The sequence below is a fragment of the Salvia splendens genome, chromosome 15, assembly GCF_004379255.2.
Source record: "Salvia splendens isolate huo1 chromosome 15, SspV2, whole genome shotgun sequence".
NCBI lineage: Eukaryota > Viridiplantae > Streptophyta > Magnoliopsida > Lamiales > Lamiaceae > Salvia > Salvia splendens.
This window is the reverse complement of record NC_056046.1, coordinates 19,430,205-19,451,376: the sequence shown is the minus strand read 5'-3', so window position 1 is coordinate 19,451,376 and position 21,172 is coordinate 19,430,205. Positions and strand designations below refer to the sequence as shown.

At 36.0% G+C, this 21,172-nt stretch overlaps 3 protein-coding genes across 5 annotated transcripts; 2 read left to right on the top strand and 1 right to left on the bottom strand.

Moving 5' to 3' along the window:
• Window positions 1-7,871: 7,871 nt before the first annotated feature.
• Window positions 7,872-11,573, top strand: LOC121769385 (ABC transporter F family member 5-like). Its single transcript, XM_042166181.1, has 9 exons — window positions 7,872-8,901; window positions 9,449-9,790; window positions 9,909-10,049; window positions 10,146-10,325; window positions 10,418-10,573; window positions 10,656-10,757; window positions 10,826-10,954; window positions 11,049-11,153; window positions 11,231-11,573. The coding sequence occupies exons 1-9, from the start codon at window positions 7,990-7,992 to the stop codon at window positions 11,324-11,326; spliced, it is 2,163 nt and encodes a 720-aa protein (XP_042022115.1). The 5' UTR covers window positions 7,872-7,989; the 3' UTR covers window positions 11,327-11,573.
• Window positions 11,574-16,755: 5,182 nt separating this feature from the next.
• LOC121766826 lies at window positions 16,756-18,273 on the top strand. The gene is made up of 3 exons (XM_042163063.1): window positions 16,756-17,100; window positions 17,365-17,587; window positions 17,656-18,273. The coding sequence occupies exons 1-3, from the start codon at window positions 16,756-16,758 to the stop codon at window positions 18,120-18,122; spliced, it is 1,035 nt and encodes a 344-aa protein (XP_042018997.1). The 3' UTR covers window positions 18,123-18,273.
• Window positions 18,274-18,637: 364 nt separating this feature from the next.
• On the bottom strand, window positions 18,638-20,072 carry LOC121768100. Of its 3 annotated transcripts, XM_042164463.1 has the most exons (3): window positions 19,999-20,072; window positions 19,558-19,910; window positions 18,638-19,459 (listed from the first exon to the last, which is right to left on the bottom strand). In XM_042164463.1, the coding sequence occupies exons 1-3, from the start codon at window positions 20,045-20,047 to the stop codon at window positions 19,421-19,423; spliced, it is 441 nt and encodes a 146-aa protein (XP_042020397.1). In that variant the 5' UTR covers window positions 20,048-20,072; the 3' UTR covers window positions 18,638-19,420. The 3 variants fall into 3 exon arrangements, with proteins under 3 accessions (XP_042020397.1, XP_042020396.1, XP_042020395.1); XM_042164462.1 differs by lacking the exon at window positions 19,999-20,072 and having other exon boundaries at window positions 18,638-19,478; window positions 19,558-19,993; XM_042164461.1 differs by lacking the exon at window positions 19,999-20,072 and having other exon boundaries at window positions 19,558-19,993.
• Between the last annotated feature and the right edge of the window lie 1,100 nt (window positions 20,073-21,172).

Here is a 21,172-nt window from a genome sequence, read left to right as displayed (position 1 = left end):
AGCACCTTCGAGAGGGAAAGCAAGAGGTAGAAACGTAATTGCATGAGTATTAATTGATTTGTACACTCCATACTGATACACAACGTAGACAATATGTTAAATAGAAAACCTTTAGTTACAACGTTTGTTCCTCTGGCTGGTGCCAATTTAGCAGGACAAGCAACGGTAGCCATATTACATTAAGTGGATCCAAATATGGATGATTGAGATTTATGGAAAGTGATACCATTATATCTTCATTAAATTATCATAAAAAAAACTATTCCATATGTATTAAAATAGCAAAAAAATTGAAGATGCAAAATTTAAGATGGTAAATTTTCATCTACTAAATCACAAGTGAATAAGGTTAAAAAATTTATCATCATAATGATATCATTTTCTCATCATAGTTTAATTTGGTTATCATTTGTTTTCTTATAAACAGCACATCAAAGTTTATATATTGCAAACATTATCTATTTCCCGTTTATCATCAAACCTAGGGGTTGGTAAAATACCGAAAAAATGGTATATCTATCGTATCGAACCGAAAAATATCAAAAATTACTGAATTTTTGGTATACCGTAATTTTCGGTATTGTACAACACCGTACCGTAAGTTTTCGATACGGTAACAGTAAGAATTTTCTTATATCGTGGTATACCGAAAATACGGTTTATACTGAAATATCGGTATACCGCGGTATACCGAATCTTTGGTATATATCAAAAATCGTATATACCTTCATACCGAAATAATGTATACTTATACTCCCTCTGTCCTCAAAGAATATTCACTCTGGGTTCGACACGAGTTTTAATGTATAAATTGGTAAAGTAGGAGAGATATAGAGAGAAAAAGTAATTAAAGTATTGTTAATGGAGAATGGGTCCCACCTCATTAGAAAGAAAAAACTTTCCAAAATTAGAAAGTGCATATTCTTGTGGGACGGACTAAAAATAAAAGAGTGCATATTCTTGTGAGACGGGGGAGTATTTAATATATGTATATATAAAATTGAATAAATAGATTAAATAGATAAAATATTTTTCTATTTTTAAAAAATATTTTTTGGTACAAAGGTATACGAAACGGTACGGTATAACGCTATAGTCTACCGAAGTTTGGTACGATGTACCGAAATATCTATACGGTAACGGTAGTGATATTATACATAACGAAATTTCGTTATACTGAATTTTGGTTAATCAAAATTTTCGGTACAGTAACGGTATGAGATTTTTTCGTACCAACATTTTCGGTACGGTATACGATACAATATTTTCGGTACAATATACCGTACCGACCTAGCGATATTAATAGGTACTCGAACCTTAACTCTAAAACCCGATAGAATTTTAATTGGTATAAATGAACATAAAAGGTAAAATATGAATGCAAAAAAGTTAACGGACTTACTTTTATGTATTTGTTTCCCTTAAGGCTAGGGTGTAATACAAATACATTGGTCCATCAAAACGACCTATAACATCGTACTTCATGTATTCTTTCTTAAATGTTCATTGTGGCTTTAGAATCCTTTGGAGCTTTCAAGTTTGGAAACATGCAAAATCCTTTCCTCGTTGTCTACATTACTATCTCATCAAGTGCCTTGTCTTGGTCTTCTTTATTTGGCAGAAATCTTTCCACACATTCATATAATCCATTAGTAACCTCACGGTCAAATTCCAATCTCTTATTTTCATAAAAGATATCCGGATTTAAAATGTGCCCAGCTGCATGGAGCAGCCTGAGGAGCTGACAATTCCATCTATCATCAATGATCTTAAAAATATCTGCATATCTTTGTTCATTATTGCTGAAAGATTTCATAATGGTTTCTTTCGCCTTCTCCATTGCCTCATAAATGTAGCCCATTGCTGGTTTCTTTTCACTATCCACCAATCGAAGAACTCGTACAAGGGGAGCCATGACTTTGAGAATGAATACCACGTGCCTCCAAAAAGAAGGCATCATGACTGTTTTAGTTGCTTCTCTTCCTTTAGCATCCTTAGACGGCTTGTTTTGCACTCATTCGTCGCAAGTAAACATCTTTCTGAGGTTGTCTTTTTTGCTTGTGAATCCTTTCTAATGAAAGAAAGGAGGTAGCAAAACGGGTAATAGCTGGCCTCACCAGTTCCTTCTTCTTTGTAAAATTTCTCAACAAACTCAAGGTAAAAGTGTGGCTATAAATATAGCCCACAAGAGCTACAACCCTTCGAATGGTATTCTTAACCAAATGAATCTTACCAATATCTTCTAGCATGAGATCAATGTAGTGTGCTGCATACGGAGTCCAGTAAAGATGTCTTCTCTTTTCCATCAACATTTTTCCCGCGGCTACATAATTGCTCCCATTGTCCGTTACCACTTGGACAACATGTTCTTCACCGATCTCATCGACAAGCAAATCAAGTAGCTCAAACAACTTCTCTCATGTCTTCACAAAGCCGGTGACATCAATAGATTTTACAAACACAGTGCCACAAGGTGAATTAACTAAAAAGTTGATTATAGTCCTTTGCTTACGATCTGTCCATCCATCCGACATAATGCTACAACCATGCATTTTCCATTCGTCCTTCTTAGGTTCCAACAGAGTGTTAGTATACTCCAACTCTCTATTCAAAAGTGGAACTCGGATGTCATGAAAACTTGGTTTCGGCAAATGTTTTCCGAATGCACCAATGTCGTGAATCATATCTTCAAAGCTCTGCAACTTAACCAAGTTGAATGATAACCCCGCTTGGTATCAAAATCGGGCTATGGACTGGTGAACTCGGGCCACTTCTTTTTTGTCCACATATTCTCTTATGTTTAACTGCCGCAATTTTTCTTTAAGTCTTTTTTTGAGCTGGAGTCTCGGGTTAATTCAAAAATAAGTCAATAGGTCCTTTCTTTGAACAATCAGAATTCTTTTTATGTTGAACTATTGGCTCATCTTCATCTTCATCACTATAAAGATCGAAAGCTCTCGAATTACTAAGCATAGTTGATGAATTTGCTTTAGCTTTGTTTTTATAGCTTTCCCAGAGTTTGTCTTTAACCTCTTTCGGACATTTTGTACATGCATCAACTTTGCCCATCTTCCCAATTAAATGCTCTTTACCTCTAGTAATTCCATCATTCATAATTTTTCCGCAATAGTTGCACATGACTTTGTTCGTAGACGTTGCTTCTACTTGAGTGCAGAATTTCCAGCCCACAGCTTTTTTGCCACCAACCGGCATTGAAGAAGATTCCTCTAGTTGACATTATTGCAAATTCCAACTACTGCATGTTTAAAGAAAAAGGATAACTTTATTATGAATATTAAAAGAGCAAAAACATCTATTAATATAGTGTGAGAATTAATATGCATATTTTATTTTGAAATCATGCATAATAGAATGCATATACTATCTCTTGCACCAATCAATACATTTTTATATTTTTTTAAATATGAGCAATAACATAGTCTTGGGAATTTAAGCACCTGCTGTCATCATAAAGACATGCATGTTAATATATGTGTGGCACGTTTACATATAAAATAACATTAGTAATGGAAGCACTTAAACTAAAGTTAGTGGATACACTAATTAAATGGTGGAAGACAATAAGTATGGATGCACTAATTAAATGGTGGAAGACAATAAGTATTAACCAATTTCAACTAATATCAATCATTATTTCACCTCGTCAAAATAATTTCATCGAGAAACTCTACAATTCAACATGCATACAGGAATTATCCATCAAAATTGTAAAATACTTACCTTGTATTCAAAATAGATGTTCTAGAAGTCAAAGAATTGATCTTCACTGCCGATTGTAGTTTCGAATTTTCTTCGGTCACAACAGAGAGTGAGTTATGCTTTCTGGCAGAAACTCCCATAAACCCTATAAAAAACTGTCTATAATGGTCAATGGGCTAGGTTACTTGTCCTGTGGGCTGGATAGTAGGATAAGTGGGGTAAGTGGGCTCATTTTACAAGGCAAAAGACATCTCGACCGCCATGAGAGCCATATCCCGCCACGGCGCTACGTGAATGGCGTCCGCCATTCAAAAAAGGGAGTAAACTTCCATATCACATGGTGGCGGTGGCGTTGAGCCTGGAAACTGCCACCGCTATCCGCCACGGCGCCACCATCTCTGCTTTTTAATAACACTGTTGTTGTTAAAAGAAATTCACAGCAACTTCCCCTCAAAGCTTCACCCTCTCACTTGGTTTCTCTTTGGAATTGATTGGAAGTGGTGAAAGGAAAAAGTGTGAAACTGAAAGGAGGCATTATGGGTTCATATATATTGGAATCTGGTTGGGGATATGGCCAAAACTGAAAGCTACAGCCTCTTGTTTTTTTGTTGATGACTTGATGGCTGTTGTTTGTAGTACATGGTGGGTACTCGTGGTGTTAGAATTGGAGATGTTGTATTACTTGTTCTTTTCCTGCATCAAATCCTCTTTTCTTATACTTCGGCAGTAAATCTAACTACCAATTGGTGGTGTACTAGGAGATAAGAACTCGCATTCATGTTATTTGTTGGTTTTGCAAATGTACATGGTGGTGATGCGGCTGCCCCTTTTGGGCAAGTCTTTTCTATTACTCTTGAAATGTTTTGCGGCCCCTTTCCTCTACTTAGGAAACAGGTAGTTTTAGTACTTCTAAGGTTTTTATTTGATCTTGTTTGCTAGCTTTTGGTACTTCAATTGCTTTAATTAACTTGTTTGCATAATGTAGACTTTGGAGAGAGATAAACTGCCACGCGGGCATGTAGCTCTCGGCTCAACGGGCTGCTTCAGACACAGGCCACGAAGGTCTGGCCTAGGCTCGAAAAGAGAGGTCCACGTTTACATATTTGTATACCCTCACATTTGTAAACATAGTTACTTAAGTACATGTAATAGTTCTTATTAAAGTCATAGTCTTAACTCTTATTATTCTCTTATATTAGTGTACTTTGTTTAATTAGAGGAATAAAAACACTAATTCGTTTTAGTTCGTTAAGGTATCATTTTAACTTTTGTTTCGCGAGCTAACAACACTAAGCATTCACAAACGGTAATAAATTCCATTCCAAAACACAAACCAAGAGAGCTAGGATTTACTAGTTCGACCTTAACGTTAATGAGAAAGATAATAAAAGGGGCGGGTATTACAGCAACACCTTTTATCGAATAAGGCCAACAATGAGCAAGTTTAACAATAATAGGGCACACATATGTAGTGTCTGTTTGTTGAAGATGTTTGACTTAAAAATATCGGAGAAGTACGAACGTGCATATGTAGGTAAAAATCAAAATTTTCGGTACAGTAACGGTATGAAATTTTTTCATACCAATATTTTCAGTACGGTATACGGTACAACATTTTCGGTACAATATACCGTACCGACCCAGCGCTATTAATAGGTACTCGAACCTTAACTCTAAAACTCGATATAATTTTAATTGGTATAAATGAACATAAAAAGTAAAATATGAATGCAAAAAAGTTTACGGACTTACTTTTATATATTTGTTTCCTTTAAAGCTAGGGTGTAATACAAATACATTGGCCCATCTAAACGACCTATAATATCGTACTTCATGTATTCCTTCTTAAATGTTCATTGTGGCTTTAGAATCCTTTGGAGCTTTCAAGTTTGGAAACATGCAAAATCCTTTCCTCGTTGAGTTTAAACATCTAAAAACATTTAAATTTTATCCGGCATACCACAATTTTTGGTATGGTATGATACAATACCGAAATTTTTCGGTACGATATCAGTATCAATTTTCCTATACCGTGGTATACCGTTGATTCGGTATACCACAATATATTGAATCCTTGGTACATAGAGACATGTTGATATATTATATAAATATTATATTGTATTTAATATGTTTATATATAAAATTGAATTAAAAAGAAAAAATATATGAAAATCCTTCTTTAATTATTTTGTGTATAAAATAGATTTTTTCTTCATAACAGTATTACGGTATATTATACCAAACTTCGGTATACCATAATAACGAGTAAAGTAACGATATAAAAAATTAACCGTACCGAATTTTCGGTATACCGGATTGCAGTATGCCGAAAATCCAGTATGGTATCAGTATGATATTTTGTCATACCACAGTTTTCGGTATAGTATGTTGTATGACGTTCATCGTACGGTATTCTGTACCAACCCACCCCTAATCAAACCCCAATATATTACTCCCTCCGTCCGCGAATAGGAGTCTCGTTTTTCATTTTAGTCCGTCCGCGAATAGGAGTTTCGGTTCACTTTTACCATAAATGATAATAGGGTCTCACATTCCACTAACTTATTCTACTCACATTTCATTTTAAATTAATATATACAAGTGGAACTCATATTTTACTAACTTTTTTTCCACCTAGTTTTTTTAACATTTTTTAAAAATCATGCCCCCAAGAAATGGAATTTCTAACTGCGAACGGATGGAGTATCCATTATAGAGTTGAATTATACTCATTGTAATGCTATAATTATGTCACTGATAGCTATAAGATTAATTGCTTTAAAGCTACAGTAGAAATCCAAATCAAGAAAAAAATTGGAAATAACTATGATAAGATTATTATTATTGTCTTTACACAGAAAACGAATTCAAATGGTGTCCATATCTCAATTAGTCTTCTTTCTCATGCACACCATACAAATCCATGCCTGGAAAATAGAAATAAATATCTCTTTACAAGTGTAATTCTGAACTTCAATGTAACATTTTGGATACGAGATTAAAAACAGTATTAATATTTAAAATATTAATGAAATAGTACTCCTTTTGGATACGAGATTAAAAAACAGTACTAATATTTAAAAAAAACTGAAGATAAAGTAAAGTAGGGGAGTAAATAAAGTAAAGAAATGGAGAAAAAATAAAGTAATAGAAAATAAAATAGAGAAATAAAGAAAAAATAGTATAAATGAAATAAAATAAAATAAAATAACAGAAAATAATTATATTGCTTTTTTATAAAAGAAAATAAATTATTTTAAATAGAACATTCCAAATAAAATTAAAAATCATTCATGATGGGACTAAGAAATGGAGGAAATATTACACTTATTTCACTACATAAGTAACAATTCTACAATATGTCAAACATATCGGCCCAACAAATAAATAAACTACATTTCTTACCAAAAAAATAAATAAATAAACTACATTGTAATCTATATTCATACAAAATGAATATTAAATGACTACGCCAAATAGAATTGAATATATCTCCCTAATAAAAATGAGTGGTTGATGCAGCATATACGAATTTCTTTGTAGACGTGGCATGAAAATGTGAGGTTGAAATCTCAATTTGGTTTACACCAAAAAAAAACTTTATCTATAATCTTCATCATCCACATAATTTTGCCAAGCCCCAAAATTTGTCGCCCTCCCTCCGAATAGATATATATAAATATATTCTTGAAGAAAATTCCAATTTCCCCACATTTTTTTGGATGGATTATTTTTTTGCAAGTATTTGTGTACAAAATTATCATTAGTTTGATTCAAGAAATAATTACTCATGCTCTATATGACTTACAATCTTACTATTTATGATTATAAAAAATATTTCATGGACTGATAATTAAGGTTTATAGTATGCGTCATGTTATCGTACTATTGACATCAATATTTAAATATTAACAGAAGATGTACGTATATCAACTATATTTAGTTGACATAAATATTTTCATGTTGACATGCATAGGTTGTTAGTGGTCGATTTTAATTTATCATAGTTATTAAGTGATCATATTTCTATCGTATTAATTAATAGTATTATTATATCTTCTTCCCCAAATTTTTTTTTATCTAATCTTCTATTTAACGAAAGGACATTTTTACCCCTAATTGAAAACATCTTCTTCTTCAACACCTCTGTTGCATCTTCAATTCCTCAGAGCAGAGAAAGAGGGCGTTTCGCGGCAGAGATAAAACGCAGCTTTCTCTCTCCCAAAACTCTCTCCAACACTAATTAAACTATCGGAATTCACACTCTCAATGGACTTAGCATCAAAGCTCCAATTTTTAGACCTCCGGTCGACTTTCCTCGCCGGCGCAGCACCGCTTTCCCACTCCTTCCCGGCGGCCCTCCGCCCCTTCCACTGCTCATCAATCACCACCATCACCACCGCTGCTTCCTCCTCAATCAAAGCCACCGCAATCAGCCCTAACAATCTCTTCAAAACCCCCCTCCGAATTTCCCCCAAATTCCAAGCCATCGCCACCGAAACATCCACTTCCGCCAAAACCCTCGAGGAGGAGAAAGCAAATATCGAATCCCTTTTATCCGAAACCAACCCCGACGCCTCAGAGATCAGCTACAAGCGCGGCGGGAACAAGAATTCCACCGGCGCTTCCTCAATTTCCTCCGGCGTTAGGTTAGAAAACGTCAGCAAGAGCTATAAGGGCGTCACTGTGTTGAAAGATATCAACTGGGAGGTGAAAAAGGGGGAGAAAGTTGGGTTAGTGGGCGTTAATGGCGCGGGGAAAACGACCCAAATGAGGATTATAGCGGGTTTGGAGGAGCCTGATTCGGGCAATGTGATTAAGGCGAAGAGCAACATGAAAATTGCCTTCTTGAGCCAAGAATTTGAGGTGGTGTCGACGAGGACGGTGAAAGAAGAGTTCTTGAGCGCTTTCAAGGAGGAAATGGAGGTTGCGGAGAGGCTGGAGAAGGTGCAGAAGGCGATAGAGAAGTCAGTTGACGATTTGGAGCTGATGGGGAGGCTTTTAGATGAGTTTGATTTGCTGCAGAGGAGGGCACAAGCTGTGAATTTGGATGAGGTAGATGTGAAGATCAGTAAACTGATGCCTGATCTCGGGTTTTCGCCTGAAGATGGGGACCGGCTTGTTGCTTCTTTTAGTGGTGGTTGGCAGATGAGGATGTCACTTGGGAAGATTCTGTTGCAGGTATAAAACAAGATTGTTGGTTTGATTGTTTGTAGTTGGGGATTTATAGGTTCTGAAATGATTGTTGATTTCGTTGATTGTAATTACGGATTTATATTTTTTTGACCGTTGATGGTTTGATGCGTTGGTTTTAGCTAGTTCGAAGAATATGCTGCGGGTGTAGATGAATTGTTGATTTGATTGATTGTAGTTTAGGATTTATAAGTTTCGAAATGTTATGCTTTGATTGTGTTGGTTTAAAGGCTTTAAGCTAGTTCGAAGATTCTGCTATAGTTTTGATTGATTTGTTGATTTGATTGATCGTACTTGAGGATTTATATGTTTTGAATCTCAATGTTTTGGTTGTGTTTCTTTTAGCTAGTTCAAAGACTCTGCTGCAGGTGTAATTGAATTGTTAATAGTATGATTATTCATGTTTGAGGTACTATAGGTTTTGATTTCGTGGCTATTGGTGCGAGGTCGTGAGTGTTGGTTGATTGTGTAATTACTATTTGTTGTGGTTTTGATATTGTACTTTTTGTGATCATATGCGAATGTGATGTTGCAGGATCCGGATTTGTTACTTCTGGATGAACCGACAAATCACCTTGATCTTGACACAATCGAGTGGCTAGAGGGTTATCTGAATAAGCAAGACGTGCCAATGGTCATCATATCCCACGACAGAGCTTTCCTCGACCAGTTATGTACGAAGATTGTGGAAACTGATATGGGAGTTTCCAGAACATTCGAAGGAAGCTACTCAGACTACATCATTGGCAAGGCAGCGTGGGTTGAAACTCAGCTTGCAGCATGGGAGAAACGGCAAAAGGAAATTGAGCACACAAAGGACCTTATAAGTAGGTTGAACGCTGGAGCAAATGCTGGTCGTGCTTCTACCGCTGAAAAGGTCACTCTTTGATGTTTGTACATAACGAACTTTCTGCTGAAACTCGAATTAAAAGTTGTTTTATTTAATGTCTTTATCATTTTTCTCACAATCCCTTTTGAAATCCGTGTGTCAACAGAAGCTGGAAAAACTACAGGATGAGGAACAAGTCGAGAAACCATTCATTCGGAAGCAAATGAAGATTAGGTTCCCAGAGCGTGGAAGAAGTGGTCGTTCTGTAGTGACAGTAAAAGGTCTTGACTTTGGTTTCGAGAACGAGGTAATTACCTTACTCGATATGAAATGAAAGTGCTTATTATCTGTTGATTTATGGAACATCGTCTTTGAACATTTTTTGTATAATTGCTGCCACCAGGTGTTGTTCAAGAACGCAAATCTAACGATTGAAAGGGGAGAAAAGATCGCGGTTCTTGGCCCTAACGGGTGTGGAAAAAGTACACTACTTAAACTGATTATGGGCATGGAATCACCGGATGGAGGGGAGGTTCTGATTGGTGAACACAACGTGTTACCAAACTATTTCGAACAGAATCAGGTTTGCTACCTGCACGGCTTGAATTTGCATGACCCATTTTCTTGTCTTCTGACTTTTGTTTGGCTAATCGGAGATGTTCGTTTTGATTTAAGGCGGAAGCACTTGATTTGGACAAAACCGTGCTGGAAACTGTCGCCGAAGTTGCAGAGGACTGGAGGCTTGACGACGTAAAGGGTCTACTCGGCCGTTATAACTTCAAGGCAGACATGCTTGACCGGAAGGTCTCATTTCTGAGTGGTGGTGAGAAGGTTAGATGCTTGTCCACACACTTCTATCATATATTTTGATTTGTTATTGTGTTTGAATGCTCACGTTTTCCTTGTATTGCAGGCTCGCCTCGCCTTCTGCAAGTTCATGGTGCAACCGTCAACTCTGCTCGTTTTGGATGAGCCGACCAATCATTTGGATATACCAACAAAGGAGATGCTCGAGGTGTGGCTCCTCGTCTATTCCATCTTCGAGTTTCTCTAGCTTAATTTTTTTTTTGTGCGTTTTATTAGGAGGCAATAAACGAGTATGAAGGCACGGTTATCACAGTGTCACACGACAGATACTTCATAAAGCAGATTGTGAATCGCGTCTTAGAAGTCAAAGACGGGACCCTACAAGACTACGCAGGAGACTACAATGTGAGCCCCGGTTTAGATCTTCCGTTTCTTCATTGTCTAATTTCTACGAATGAAACGAGATCTAATAGCATGACAACGTTCTTGATAACAACAGTATTATTTGGAGAAGAATCTTGAAGCGAGAGAGAGGGAGCTGGAACGAGAGGCGGAGATTGAGGAGAAGTCACCAAAGGCAAAAGCGAAATCCAAGATGTCTAAGGTAACAAGAGTTTGCCATGATCTAGGTCGACTGGTTCGACATTGTCCTAACACGCGTTTATGTTGTCTGCTGTGTAGGCGGAGAAGGAAGTTCGTAAGAAACAGAAGATGCAGGCGTTCCAAGCTGCTAAACAGAAATCGAAAGGTACCAAGAATTCGAAGAGATGGAAGTGAAGACAAGCCTCACAAGATTCTTGAATCTAAAATGCATTTGTATATATGCAACAAACACATAGAATAGGTCCATTGATTAGCGATTATTGGAGTGAAAAATGCAGCTGGTTATAAACTCTTGGAGTTGATAATATCGAATACCGAGCGTTGTTGCTGTTGATCCTCGATATATCCACTTTCTTGGAGTGGAATGTGGACTTATTTACCATTTATAGTAAAAATGAAATGAGACTTTTATTGTGAGACAGACCAAAATAGTAAAAAAAAATCAAAATTATGAGTTCATCCGCAGGAAATCTTGGTAATTTATCTATATATAGCACTTTGACAAATTGGTCACCAGAGTGCACTTGTGCTCCTAATTTGATCACAACACTTCAAAATTACCAACATTATGCATTAGTACGATAAATCTCAATTAAAAACTCTATAGGAACAAAATCTTAATTAGGGAAATGTCTCCTCCAATGCACTAACCTCACTACTACTCCACATTCATCAAGAAACAAGCAAAATCTCCATGAATGAAGGCATCTTTTTTATGAAATTGGGACTTCCAGATTCCAACCCAAAAACCCAATTGACAGAGGGAACAAATTCAACATTGCAAAATCCCAATAAGATTTAGACAATAAAGAATACCCCTAATATTTGTTTCTCAATTTGTGTTTTCACATTCGTAAAGAATAAATCAAACAAATTCAATGAATTTTAATATTCCCTTCGTCCATAATTTAAAGTTTCATTTTGACTCTGTCTGTGCGAGTTTTAAGTTAGTGGAATGTGGATTCCACTTTTATATAGTTTCATAATAGAATATGAATGTAATGAGTTAGTGGATAGTGGGGTCCACTTACCAATAATGAAAAAAGTAAATGTGATTTTAAATTGTAGATGGACCTAAATGACAAATGCGGTTATTATTTCATGGACAGATAAAATATAAAGTTGACAAAGTAAGATAGTTAGTGAGAAAATGTGAATGATTTATTATTAGTAAAAAATTAGATTCATTTCATAAAAGAGAAATGTTACAACAATAGATTGAAACTAATTTTAGGGATAATCCAAATAAAGAAAAATTTAGTAACTTCGATATAACAAGTTCACACAACAAAATACTTATTTTTTAGGGACATAAACGCAATTACCTGCGTTGGAAAATTAACAATAATTTAGACACAAAATAAAGTGTTCCTAAATTATCGTCCTCTAATTTTAGTTGGGACACTAACAATAACGATGTTTTTTGAAGCGTTGGTGGTATATTTAGAAATACAAATTAGCGTCCTTAATTGCATTAAAAATGTCCTTAATGCTTTTTTTTGTTGTAGTGTCAGTACAATATATATATTACAATCAACAAATAAATATAGGTTTGTTACAATTTTTTTACATATATTTTAACTGTAAAAGTGACCAAAAAAATGCTTTCATAGTTTCATAATCATATTCATGAATTAATTCCTAATAATATTAGAAAAAGAGAAGATAATAGAAATAATATTAGCGAATAGTGTAGTGTACATTATTAATAGTATTTGGTGAGCTCAAATATTTATAAAGTTAATAACTTTTAGTAGATAAAAGTAAAGTAGTTCATATTTTTAAAGGACATGGGAAATAATAAATTATAAGTATTCCAGATTTTAATTGAATAACTTACGGAATGTAATGTTGATTCCCGTACCATGTAACCTATTGAAGTGTTAAATAAATTCATATAATTAATCAAAGTTTGTCATTAACAACGAATAAATAGTTAGTGGGACTTGATTTCGATAGATTAAATGGATCAAAGCCAGAATCTATTTTTGAAAGCAAGTGGGCAAACAAAATTATATTGAAAATATAATATATAGGATCTCAATTAGCATATATACGTTTGACAAGTATTGGAGAAAATTACATTATTGCACATACAGTTAATTACATCCAAATTGGATGAACATAGTATTATTTGTAATACAATCAAATAGAAAGTGATTGTGAATTGCAATAAAGCACACAAGTAGGGCTCTCATGATTGTGCACTCCTTCATAAGTTGTTATCACATAGCTTGAATCATTTCCATCTCTTTCTACCCTTTTCTTCACACTGCATTCTCCATTTGAACATTTGAAGTAATTCCTGTTGTTTCATCAATTAATTCATCATAGTGATTTATATAAACTTGATCTATATTAGTTCATAGTTATATTAGCATTTATTGCATATCATGTAAATACCTACTATTGTGTATATATAACAATAATTTACACTGTCTTTATGTATTTATATAGACTTGATATATATACAAAAAACTCAATTTTTTACTTGAAACTATACAAAAAGACAAAGTTGATCACAAGTTAAACAGATTCTTAAAAGGAAGCTAATTAGGAAGCGACAAATATCATATCAAACTGATAATTGACAAAGAAATGAATTCTAGTAAACTATTTGCAGATATATAATAAAATTTAAATGTATGGAGGACTATAAAAGGTTTTATGTCTATAAAAATATCATGATCTACTAGTTTTATTGATATGCACATATTGAAACATATATTCATGAGATATATTATCGCATTAGGGCTGGGGTTGCAAATTGATTTTAATAATTTGTATCAACTAAGAAAAGTAGGGTAAGAGAATAGGGTAATTAAATTAGATCAAATAAATCCAAGAGATTTTGATCATAAAATATTGGGAAACTGATGATACCTCAAATTAGGACTGCTCTCTTGACCCTTTTCTTCCCATATTTTCTCCATTTAAATCCATCATCCATGATTTCAAGCTTTGATTTGGTCCTAAATGCAACCCTATAATCTTGTTTTTCCTTGTTGTACTTCATCGCTATTCTTCTATTATCCCTGCAATACATAAAATTAAACAAAATAAGTACAATTAATCAAATTAATTAACAAATATCCACCCAAGGTAATTTCAAGAAAAGTAAAGGGGTTGAACTTGCTTGTTTCCGATTGAGCTCGAAGATTCATCGTGAACATTGTTCGCTACGTTATCCAAAACACTGTTGTTCGGAGAGAGAGATCTCTCCTCCGACATGAGGTAATCCGAAACATCTTTGAAATACAAGGCGTCATCGACTTGGTAATGAAAGATCTCCCTATCAAAATTAGGGTTAGGGTTAGGGTTTGGAGGTTTTTGAAATTGAGGATCAACACTTAGTATGGAATCAAAGTTGAAGTTGAAGGACATTTTGATGATAAGAAAATTGAGCTTGTGGAAAATGGAGCGTTTCCATTCGTTTTTATAAATACAATTTCTGGAATTTGTTTGTTTCATTTTTAGTAATTTTGATTGCATGAAGAAGCTTCGTGGACCCTTTCCTAGAGGCATACAATGAAGGTGCTCCAAAGCTAGGTGGCACTAGCTGAGTGGTGTGAATGACGTCATTTGATGACATCGCTTTATCACTACTTGGATTGCGATGGAATGAAATGATAGGAAATGGAATTTCGTAGATTTATAAAGTCATTACATTTTATTTATCCAAATAGTCATAATTAGCTAATTTGGCCCAATTTAAGTGGCTAAGTTAGGACATGAGTAAAACTCTGTCCTTGTAGTATTGGATTCAATATCGTTTATGCATGAGTTTTTTTTTATTATATTCTATATCGTTTGTTCTGTGTATGAGAATTCTTTTCATCTATATAATATAGTGGCTCCACATGCAATCACGTGAAGCCATAGAGTTAATAACGGAAATGAAAAATATTAGTAGTTGTCAGTTAACATCAATTTTTTTTAATTTCTCTCCTAAAACAATCTCAAAACTTTAAATTCTGCCTAACTTTATTAATTTAAATTATTTTTCACAAAACAATATTAAATTAAAGGTGATTTGATGATGATTTTAACGACATTCTAATTGCATTTAATCATATGATCAAGACATTTGAACATATTTTGTTGCATGATCATATATTTCGAAAATCTTTAAAGTATGAGCATCTAAATCAGTCTATATTACATAAAATATCAGTAAACTCCATAACAATTTTCTTTACTTTTAATATATACCATAAGGGCTTGAATGGTACCTGTGAAAAAGGCAATAATAGGGTTGGAAAGTGGGAAAAGGTTACTGTTTGTGCTCATTTTCCTATCTTTGGTAGCTATGAAAACTATCGGGTGACCCGGTATAAAATCACCGGGTTTCATAGGAGGGGAGATAAGTATCGGTGTTGAAGGGAAAATCTTGTCGGCAGAATTTGGTGGTATAAAGTTTATCTCTCTTTCTCAGAAATCTCTAATCAACGATTTCTCCCAAATTTGCCCTCAAACCTCTCCAACTGCAACACCCTACCTCTCCAACTGCAACCCCGCGACACGAAGAAGACGCATTGCCGGCAGCGATTTCAACTTTTCGAGACAGGTACTTCTGCACCTTTTTTGAGTTCGAAAATTTCACCCAAATTCAATACTGGAAATTTTTGTGTTATGAGCCTTGTCGGCGGTCATGTGCTTCGATATGAATTATGATAATGAGTATTGATGTTTGAAATAGTGTTTATAATGGAATTTTGTGGGGTTTTCTGTGAATTTTGCAAGAATTGGTCAGATTGTAATATTGTACACATTTGTTTGTGAGTCTGTTGGTGATTGTCGGTCGCGATTTCAACTTTTCGCGACAGTTACTTCTGCATCCTTGACTGCGAAATTTCGCCCCAAATTCAATACCTCGAATTTTCTTCTGCATCCTTGGAGTAGTGTTTATAATGGAATTTTGTTGTATGTTTTTAGCCAAGTGCAAGAATTGCTCAGATTGTAAAGTTGTAGAATTGTGTCTGTGGACTTCTCTTCTCCAATCTCTCATTGCTCCCACCACCCCCACTGCATTCCAGGTGTCCCCCTCATCTCTCTCTCTAGCTACTTGTTTTTTTACTTGTTAGGTAAATATGGAATGGTATTTGGTGAATTGAGTTTGAATTTCGTGCCTTTGTTGCATTTTCATTCATAACCACAACTATGTATCTTGAATTTCTTTAAAGATTCCATCTTCGACACTTTTTTAGACTATCTGCTTTGCACAACTCTCCTCTGAATTTTGTTAGAGATAAACTCATCAATAGAAGTAAAAGATTGTAGTAGTTAGGATTTAGAGGAAGAAACTACTCATTTCTTGTACAATGTTGGCTGATTGAACTCTGGAGCCAATTATGATCTTTCAGCTAATGTAAGGATAACTGTTGTTTTAATTAACTCACTTAGGTAAAAAAGAACCTTAGTTCTCCCCCTCCCATTCGTTCTTTTTAGGCTGCAAATCGTCTATTTGTGTTTCTATATAGCCTCTTTCTTTCCAAACATTTAGATATACTTAATCTTGTAAAGTAGAATTCTGTTTGATTTTTGGGAATTTTTGGGTTTATTTTGAGATTTTTTTGCTGTGATTATTTCCTAGTTTGTTTAAGATGGTTAAAGAAAGACAACGAAAGATGAAGGAGGCGGAGACAGTTGTAATTATGATTGAGGACATTGTGAGGACACAACAACAAGACCTGCTCACAATTTTGAACATGGTCTGGACAATTATTACCTCGTCGAATATTGGAAATAATGAACTTGCAACTATCACCTACAACATGTCGTCAAAGCTTCCTGCTCAAGTAAGACACATGGATAGACTGTTTGGTCTAACTGATAGAGACTGCATCAGCAACCTCCGAATGGATCGCAATGCATTTGGGCGTTTATGTCGGATTCTACGCGACAGGTGCGGTTTGGTTGATCAAAGATACGTCCGAGTGGAGGAGCAGGTTGCAATGTTTCTGAGTACTCTAGCTCACCATAACAAAACTCGAATTGTAGGATTTAATTTCATTAGGTCCGGGCATACCGTCAGCCATTACGTGCACAAGGTGATGCGAGCAGTTATCCATCTCCACAGTACCCTATTCGTTTAGCCCACACCTGTTGACGATACATGTGACGACCCACGATGGAAATGGTTTAAGGTAAACGGTATATATTGACTTAACTATGTTGCGTGGAACATTTTATTGATTGAATTTCCACTACAGGGGTGCCTTGGTGCACTAGATGGGACGTACATAAATGTGCGTGTTAGCATCGCTGATACACCTCGCTACCGGTCGCGCAACCGCCGGATTGCAACAAACACACTAGCAATTTGTGACCGGTTCCTAAGGTTCGTGTACATTCTACCTGGATGGGAGGGGTCTGCTGACTCGAGGGTTCTTCGCGACGCTGTGACTCGGCCCAATGGTCTCAAAGTCCGAAAAGGTAAGTACAACCAAGCTATGTGTTCCAAAAATTGGTTATGATGTTTCATTATTATTTTGTGACCGCAGGAACGTATTACTTGTGTGACAACGGATATGCGAACAGTGAAGGCTTCCTAACTCCTTTCAAAGGTGTCCGGTACCATCTGAAAGAGTGGGGCCCCCAAAATCAGAGGCCGACCAGTCCAAGAGAACTATTCAACATGCGCCATACAATGGCGCGTAACATAATAGAGCGTGCATTTGCCGTGTTGAAGATGCGGTGGGGTATTTTGCGTAGCGCTTCCTTCTACCCTATTGAGACCCAAACCCGACTCATTATGACTTGCTTCCTATTGCACAATTACATTAGAGGAGAAATGCAAGCAGATTCAGTGGAACAAGAATTGGACGACGCCGCACTTGAAGGTGATGGGGGACAGCGGGCTGACGGTGATGACCAAAATGATGTGGAGTACGTTGACGCAGTCGAATCAACACCGGGGTGGAACCAAATGCGTCAAGACCTCGCTGACTACATGTGGCAGAATCAGTAAGGATTTCAGCGTGCAGTTGAAGATATATGTATTATGCACTTTTATCACTGAACAATGTCTACCTATTTCGAATTATGTTGGGAGTATGTATTTTGATCGATTGTATGGTGTTGATGTTTGACAATCTTAAATGATTTCTATAGTTTGTGCCTGAGTATGCCTCAGTTTCTTTATTTAATTTTGCACTTCTTGGATTTGCACTCAATTCTTCTATACTTGCTAATCAGGATCATAAGGTTGTCACCTTTTGCAAATCGGCTATCTACTGATGCTCCTCAGCTGTACAACGACTTAGATGCTTGACGAATTATCAAGCACTAAGATTTTCATATCCTATATCAGTTCTTGGTGAACTTTTGGTAGAAAGAATGAAAAAGCACAGTGCACAAAATGGTGGCAAATATATATCTGTGCATCTTCGATTTGAGGAGGTGGATTTTGGAGAGTTTCAATGTGTTTGAAGTTTGAAATCTGGTAAGGAACTAAGGAGGGAGTAATAAAATATATACATGTCATTACCAAAAGGATTACTTCCACTTAAGACTACTGCCACAACTTACTTCCACTAAAAGCTTAATACACGTAGTACCACTAAACCATTTACACAAACATTATACACGCAAAAGGCCCATTAGGTTCACAGGCACCATTACAGCTACCCCAGCGAGAATGCAAAAAACAAGGGGTCTTACACATACACACCTATGCCTCAATCTTCATATCCCATGCTTCTCCTCTAAGATATGGAGGATGTAGTCATGCTTGTCCGTCAAGGAGAACCCGGTGAACAGATCCAAGCGTTCGGGCTCCTTCACAAGGATGTCCAATGCCAGGAATCTGTGCTTCTTAGGGAGAAGAGGGATATCATCAAGCATTTTGCTGATCTCAACTCGTTTTGCGCTCAAATCAAAGTCGTAGCCGATGCGTGACGATAACGTTTGAAGATGATCACTAGTATCATCGTGTATCTTGGTCATCACATCTAGCATCGACTCCAACACCTCCTCTACCTTCCTTTTGCGGCCTTTTTTCTTGGTAGCAGATGGAGTCTTCACGTTCTGTGGCTCGTCATCGTCACCCACCAGCACCTCTGTAGTAGTCTTAGAGTTGAGTGCTACCTCGATTTGTTCATCTGTGAAGAACTCGTCTAGGGTGTAAGGAGTCATATTAGGTTGTGACTCCTCGACAACAGATGCATCATTCCCTTGGAGTATGTCATCGGCATGGCTCACATCCTCAGCACGCACACCATTACCCCTATCCTTCCCGAAGATAGACTTCCAATCCTCCCAATATGGTCACGGCTTGTTGCGCATAGTCTTCGCATTGATGTCAGCCTAAAATATGGGAAAACCCCTTGTTTCAAAGTTTGTACAACAGACAAATACACTACAAATAAAAAATATATATGTATAGGGATTACGGCAATACACACCTTAACAATTTGGGCCCACTGCTCGTCATTGCACTCAATCTTGAAGTCATTATTAGCATTGAAGCCGACACCTCTGCGATCAAGGATGTTGGACAGAGTTCCATATTCGCGCTTCCATGTATGGATTTTCGAATTGATGTGCGGAGACACCTTCAGCTGAGTGTCTGGGATCTCACGTTTCATCACTTGGTACACCCTCGTGGCGTAGCCGGGGCGAAAACCATTATCAGCTTTCCACCCACCAGCCACAAGATCGTGCAGCGCGATAATAAGGACCTCCTCCTCGCGTTTGGTCCAGGTACGTCGTGTTCGGTCGATCTTAACCTTTTCCAAATTTCCACCTTTTGCAACACCTGCAAAACAACACATTAATACATGGATTCAAGGCAGATGAACGAACAAAGAGTAGAGATTGCGATGATGGTAAAGAAAAACAAATACCCGACGGGTTGCCCTCGCATATGCGTTTTCCCTTGCCATTTCCCGACATCTCACCTATATCCGATTGCGAAGAAGTTTATATGGATTTGGAGTGAGTGAGTTGTGGGATTCCAGCTATATGTTTATATAGAGGAAGCACGTTTCTGTTGATGGCGCCAAACTCAAGGAACTTAGGCGCCAATTTTTTGGCAGGAAGAATGAAGAAGAGTGGATGGTAATTTCATGTCCCAAAAGGGTATTATTGTCATCACAAGTATTGTCATCATGTGGGAACATATCTCATATCTGCTACCAAACATAGGTATATACAATTTCTGAATTCTCAAAAATGCTACCGAACACTGGAATATATGAAAAATACTATCTCCCAACTTGTGAAAAATTACCTAAAATGTAAACCTATGAAAACACTATCTCACAACCAATCACACCCTAACTATCTTAGCTTTAATGGATAATTCTACTATTTTTTCTTTAAATTAATTGGAAAATATTGTCACATAATATGCTTAAATACGAATAGATAATAAATCTAATGAATATTATTAGTTCTTAGTTCTCATTTTAGATATGATTTTCGCTTGATTATAACTATGAATAATTCCTCAAGGATAAGTTGCTAGTAGTGAATTGTTAGATGTTTAGTAGGAGAAAATGAATTTTCATTCTACATTAAAATGCAGAAATGTGAATTTAAATTTGTATTAGTTAATTAGTTTCGTTTATAGGATGTATGCATCTACATTACGAGCACTTACTATACAAACACTATTTTTAGCACTTACTATAATTGACCTCGCTGACATATATTCCACTCTCAAATCAAATAAATCATGACAAAATCAATAAATATACAAACTACTAAATAATCAAACCATGTTTTTTTTTTTTTGCAATGTAAGCAGGCATAACATGGTTTATTACCTATAATAGCAAAAACATACATTAGGTCAATTCATCACCACCAATTTTGAATGTGGTGAAAAATACACAAATTTTTAGTATAGTCAATTTTTCACAATCAAGTATTATAACAAAATTAAATCATATGTGACGTGCCCAATGACAGATTTGAATGATATGGAAACGATGATAACATTAGTGTTAATATACAAGTTAACATGTTCAAATATCATTGTTTCGGTGATTAATTAGGTAGGTAGATTTGTCTATA

What these genes read in the sequence shown, in the direction of transcription:
- LOC121768100 (XM_042164462.1), bottom strand. Translation starts at nt 19,288, where the DNA reads ATGACTCCTTACACCCTAGACGAGTTCTTCACAGATGAACAAATCGAG.
- LOC121766826 (XM_042163063.1), top strand. Translation starts at nt 16,756, where the DNA reads ATGGTTAAAGAAAGACAACGAAAGATGAAGGAGGCGGAGACAGTTGTA. An exon ending in ACGTCCGAGTGGAGGAGCAG is followed by an intron (nt 17,101 to 17,364) that starts GTTGCAATGTTT and finishes TTTCCACTACAG; the next exon opens with GGGTGCCTTGGTGCACTAGA. An exon ending in TGGTCTCAAAGTCCGAAAAG is followed by an intron (nt 17,588 to 17,655) that starts GTAAGTACAACC and finishes TTGTGACCGCAG; the next exon opens with GAACGTATTACTTGTGTGAC.
- LOC121769385 (XM_042166181.1), top strand. Translation starts at nt 7,990, where the DNA reads ATGGACTTAGCATCAAAGCTCCAATTTTTAGACCTCCGGTCGACTTTC. An exon ending in ACTTTGGTTTCGAGAACGAG is followed by an intron (nt 10,050 to 10,145) that starts GTAATTACCTTA and finishes TGCTGCCACCAG; the next exon opens with GTGTTGTTCAAGAACGCAAA. An exon ending in CGAAATCCAAGATGTCTAAG is followed by an intron (nt 11,154 to 11,230) that starts GTAACAAGAGTT and finishes TCTGCTGTGTAG; the next exon opens with GCGGAGAAGGAAGTTCGTAA.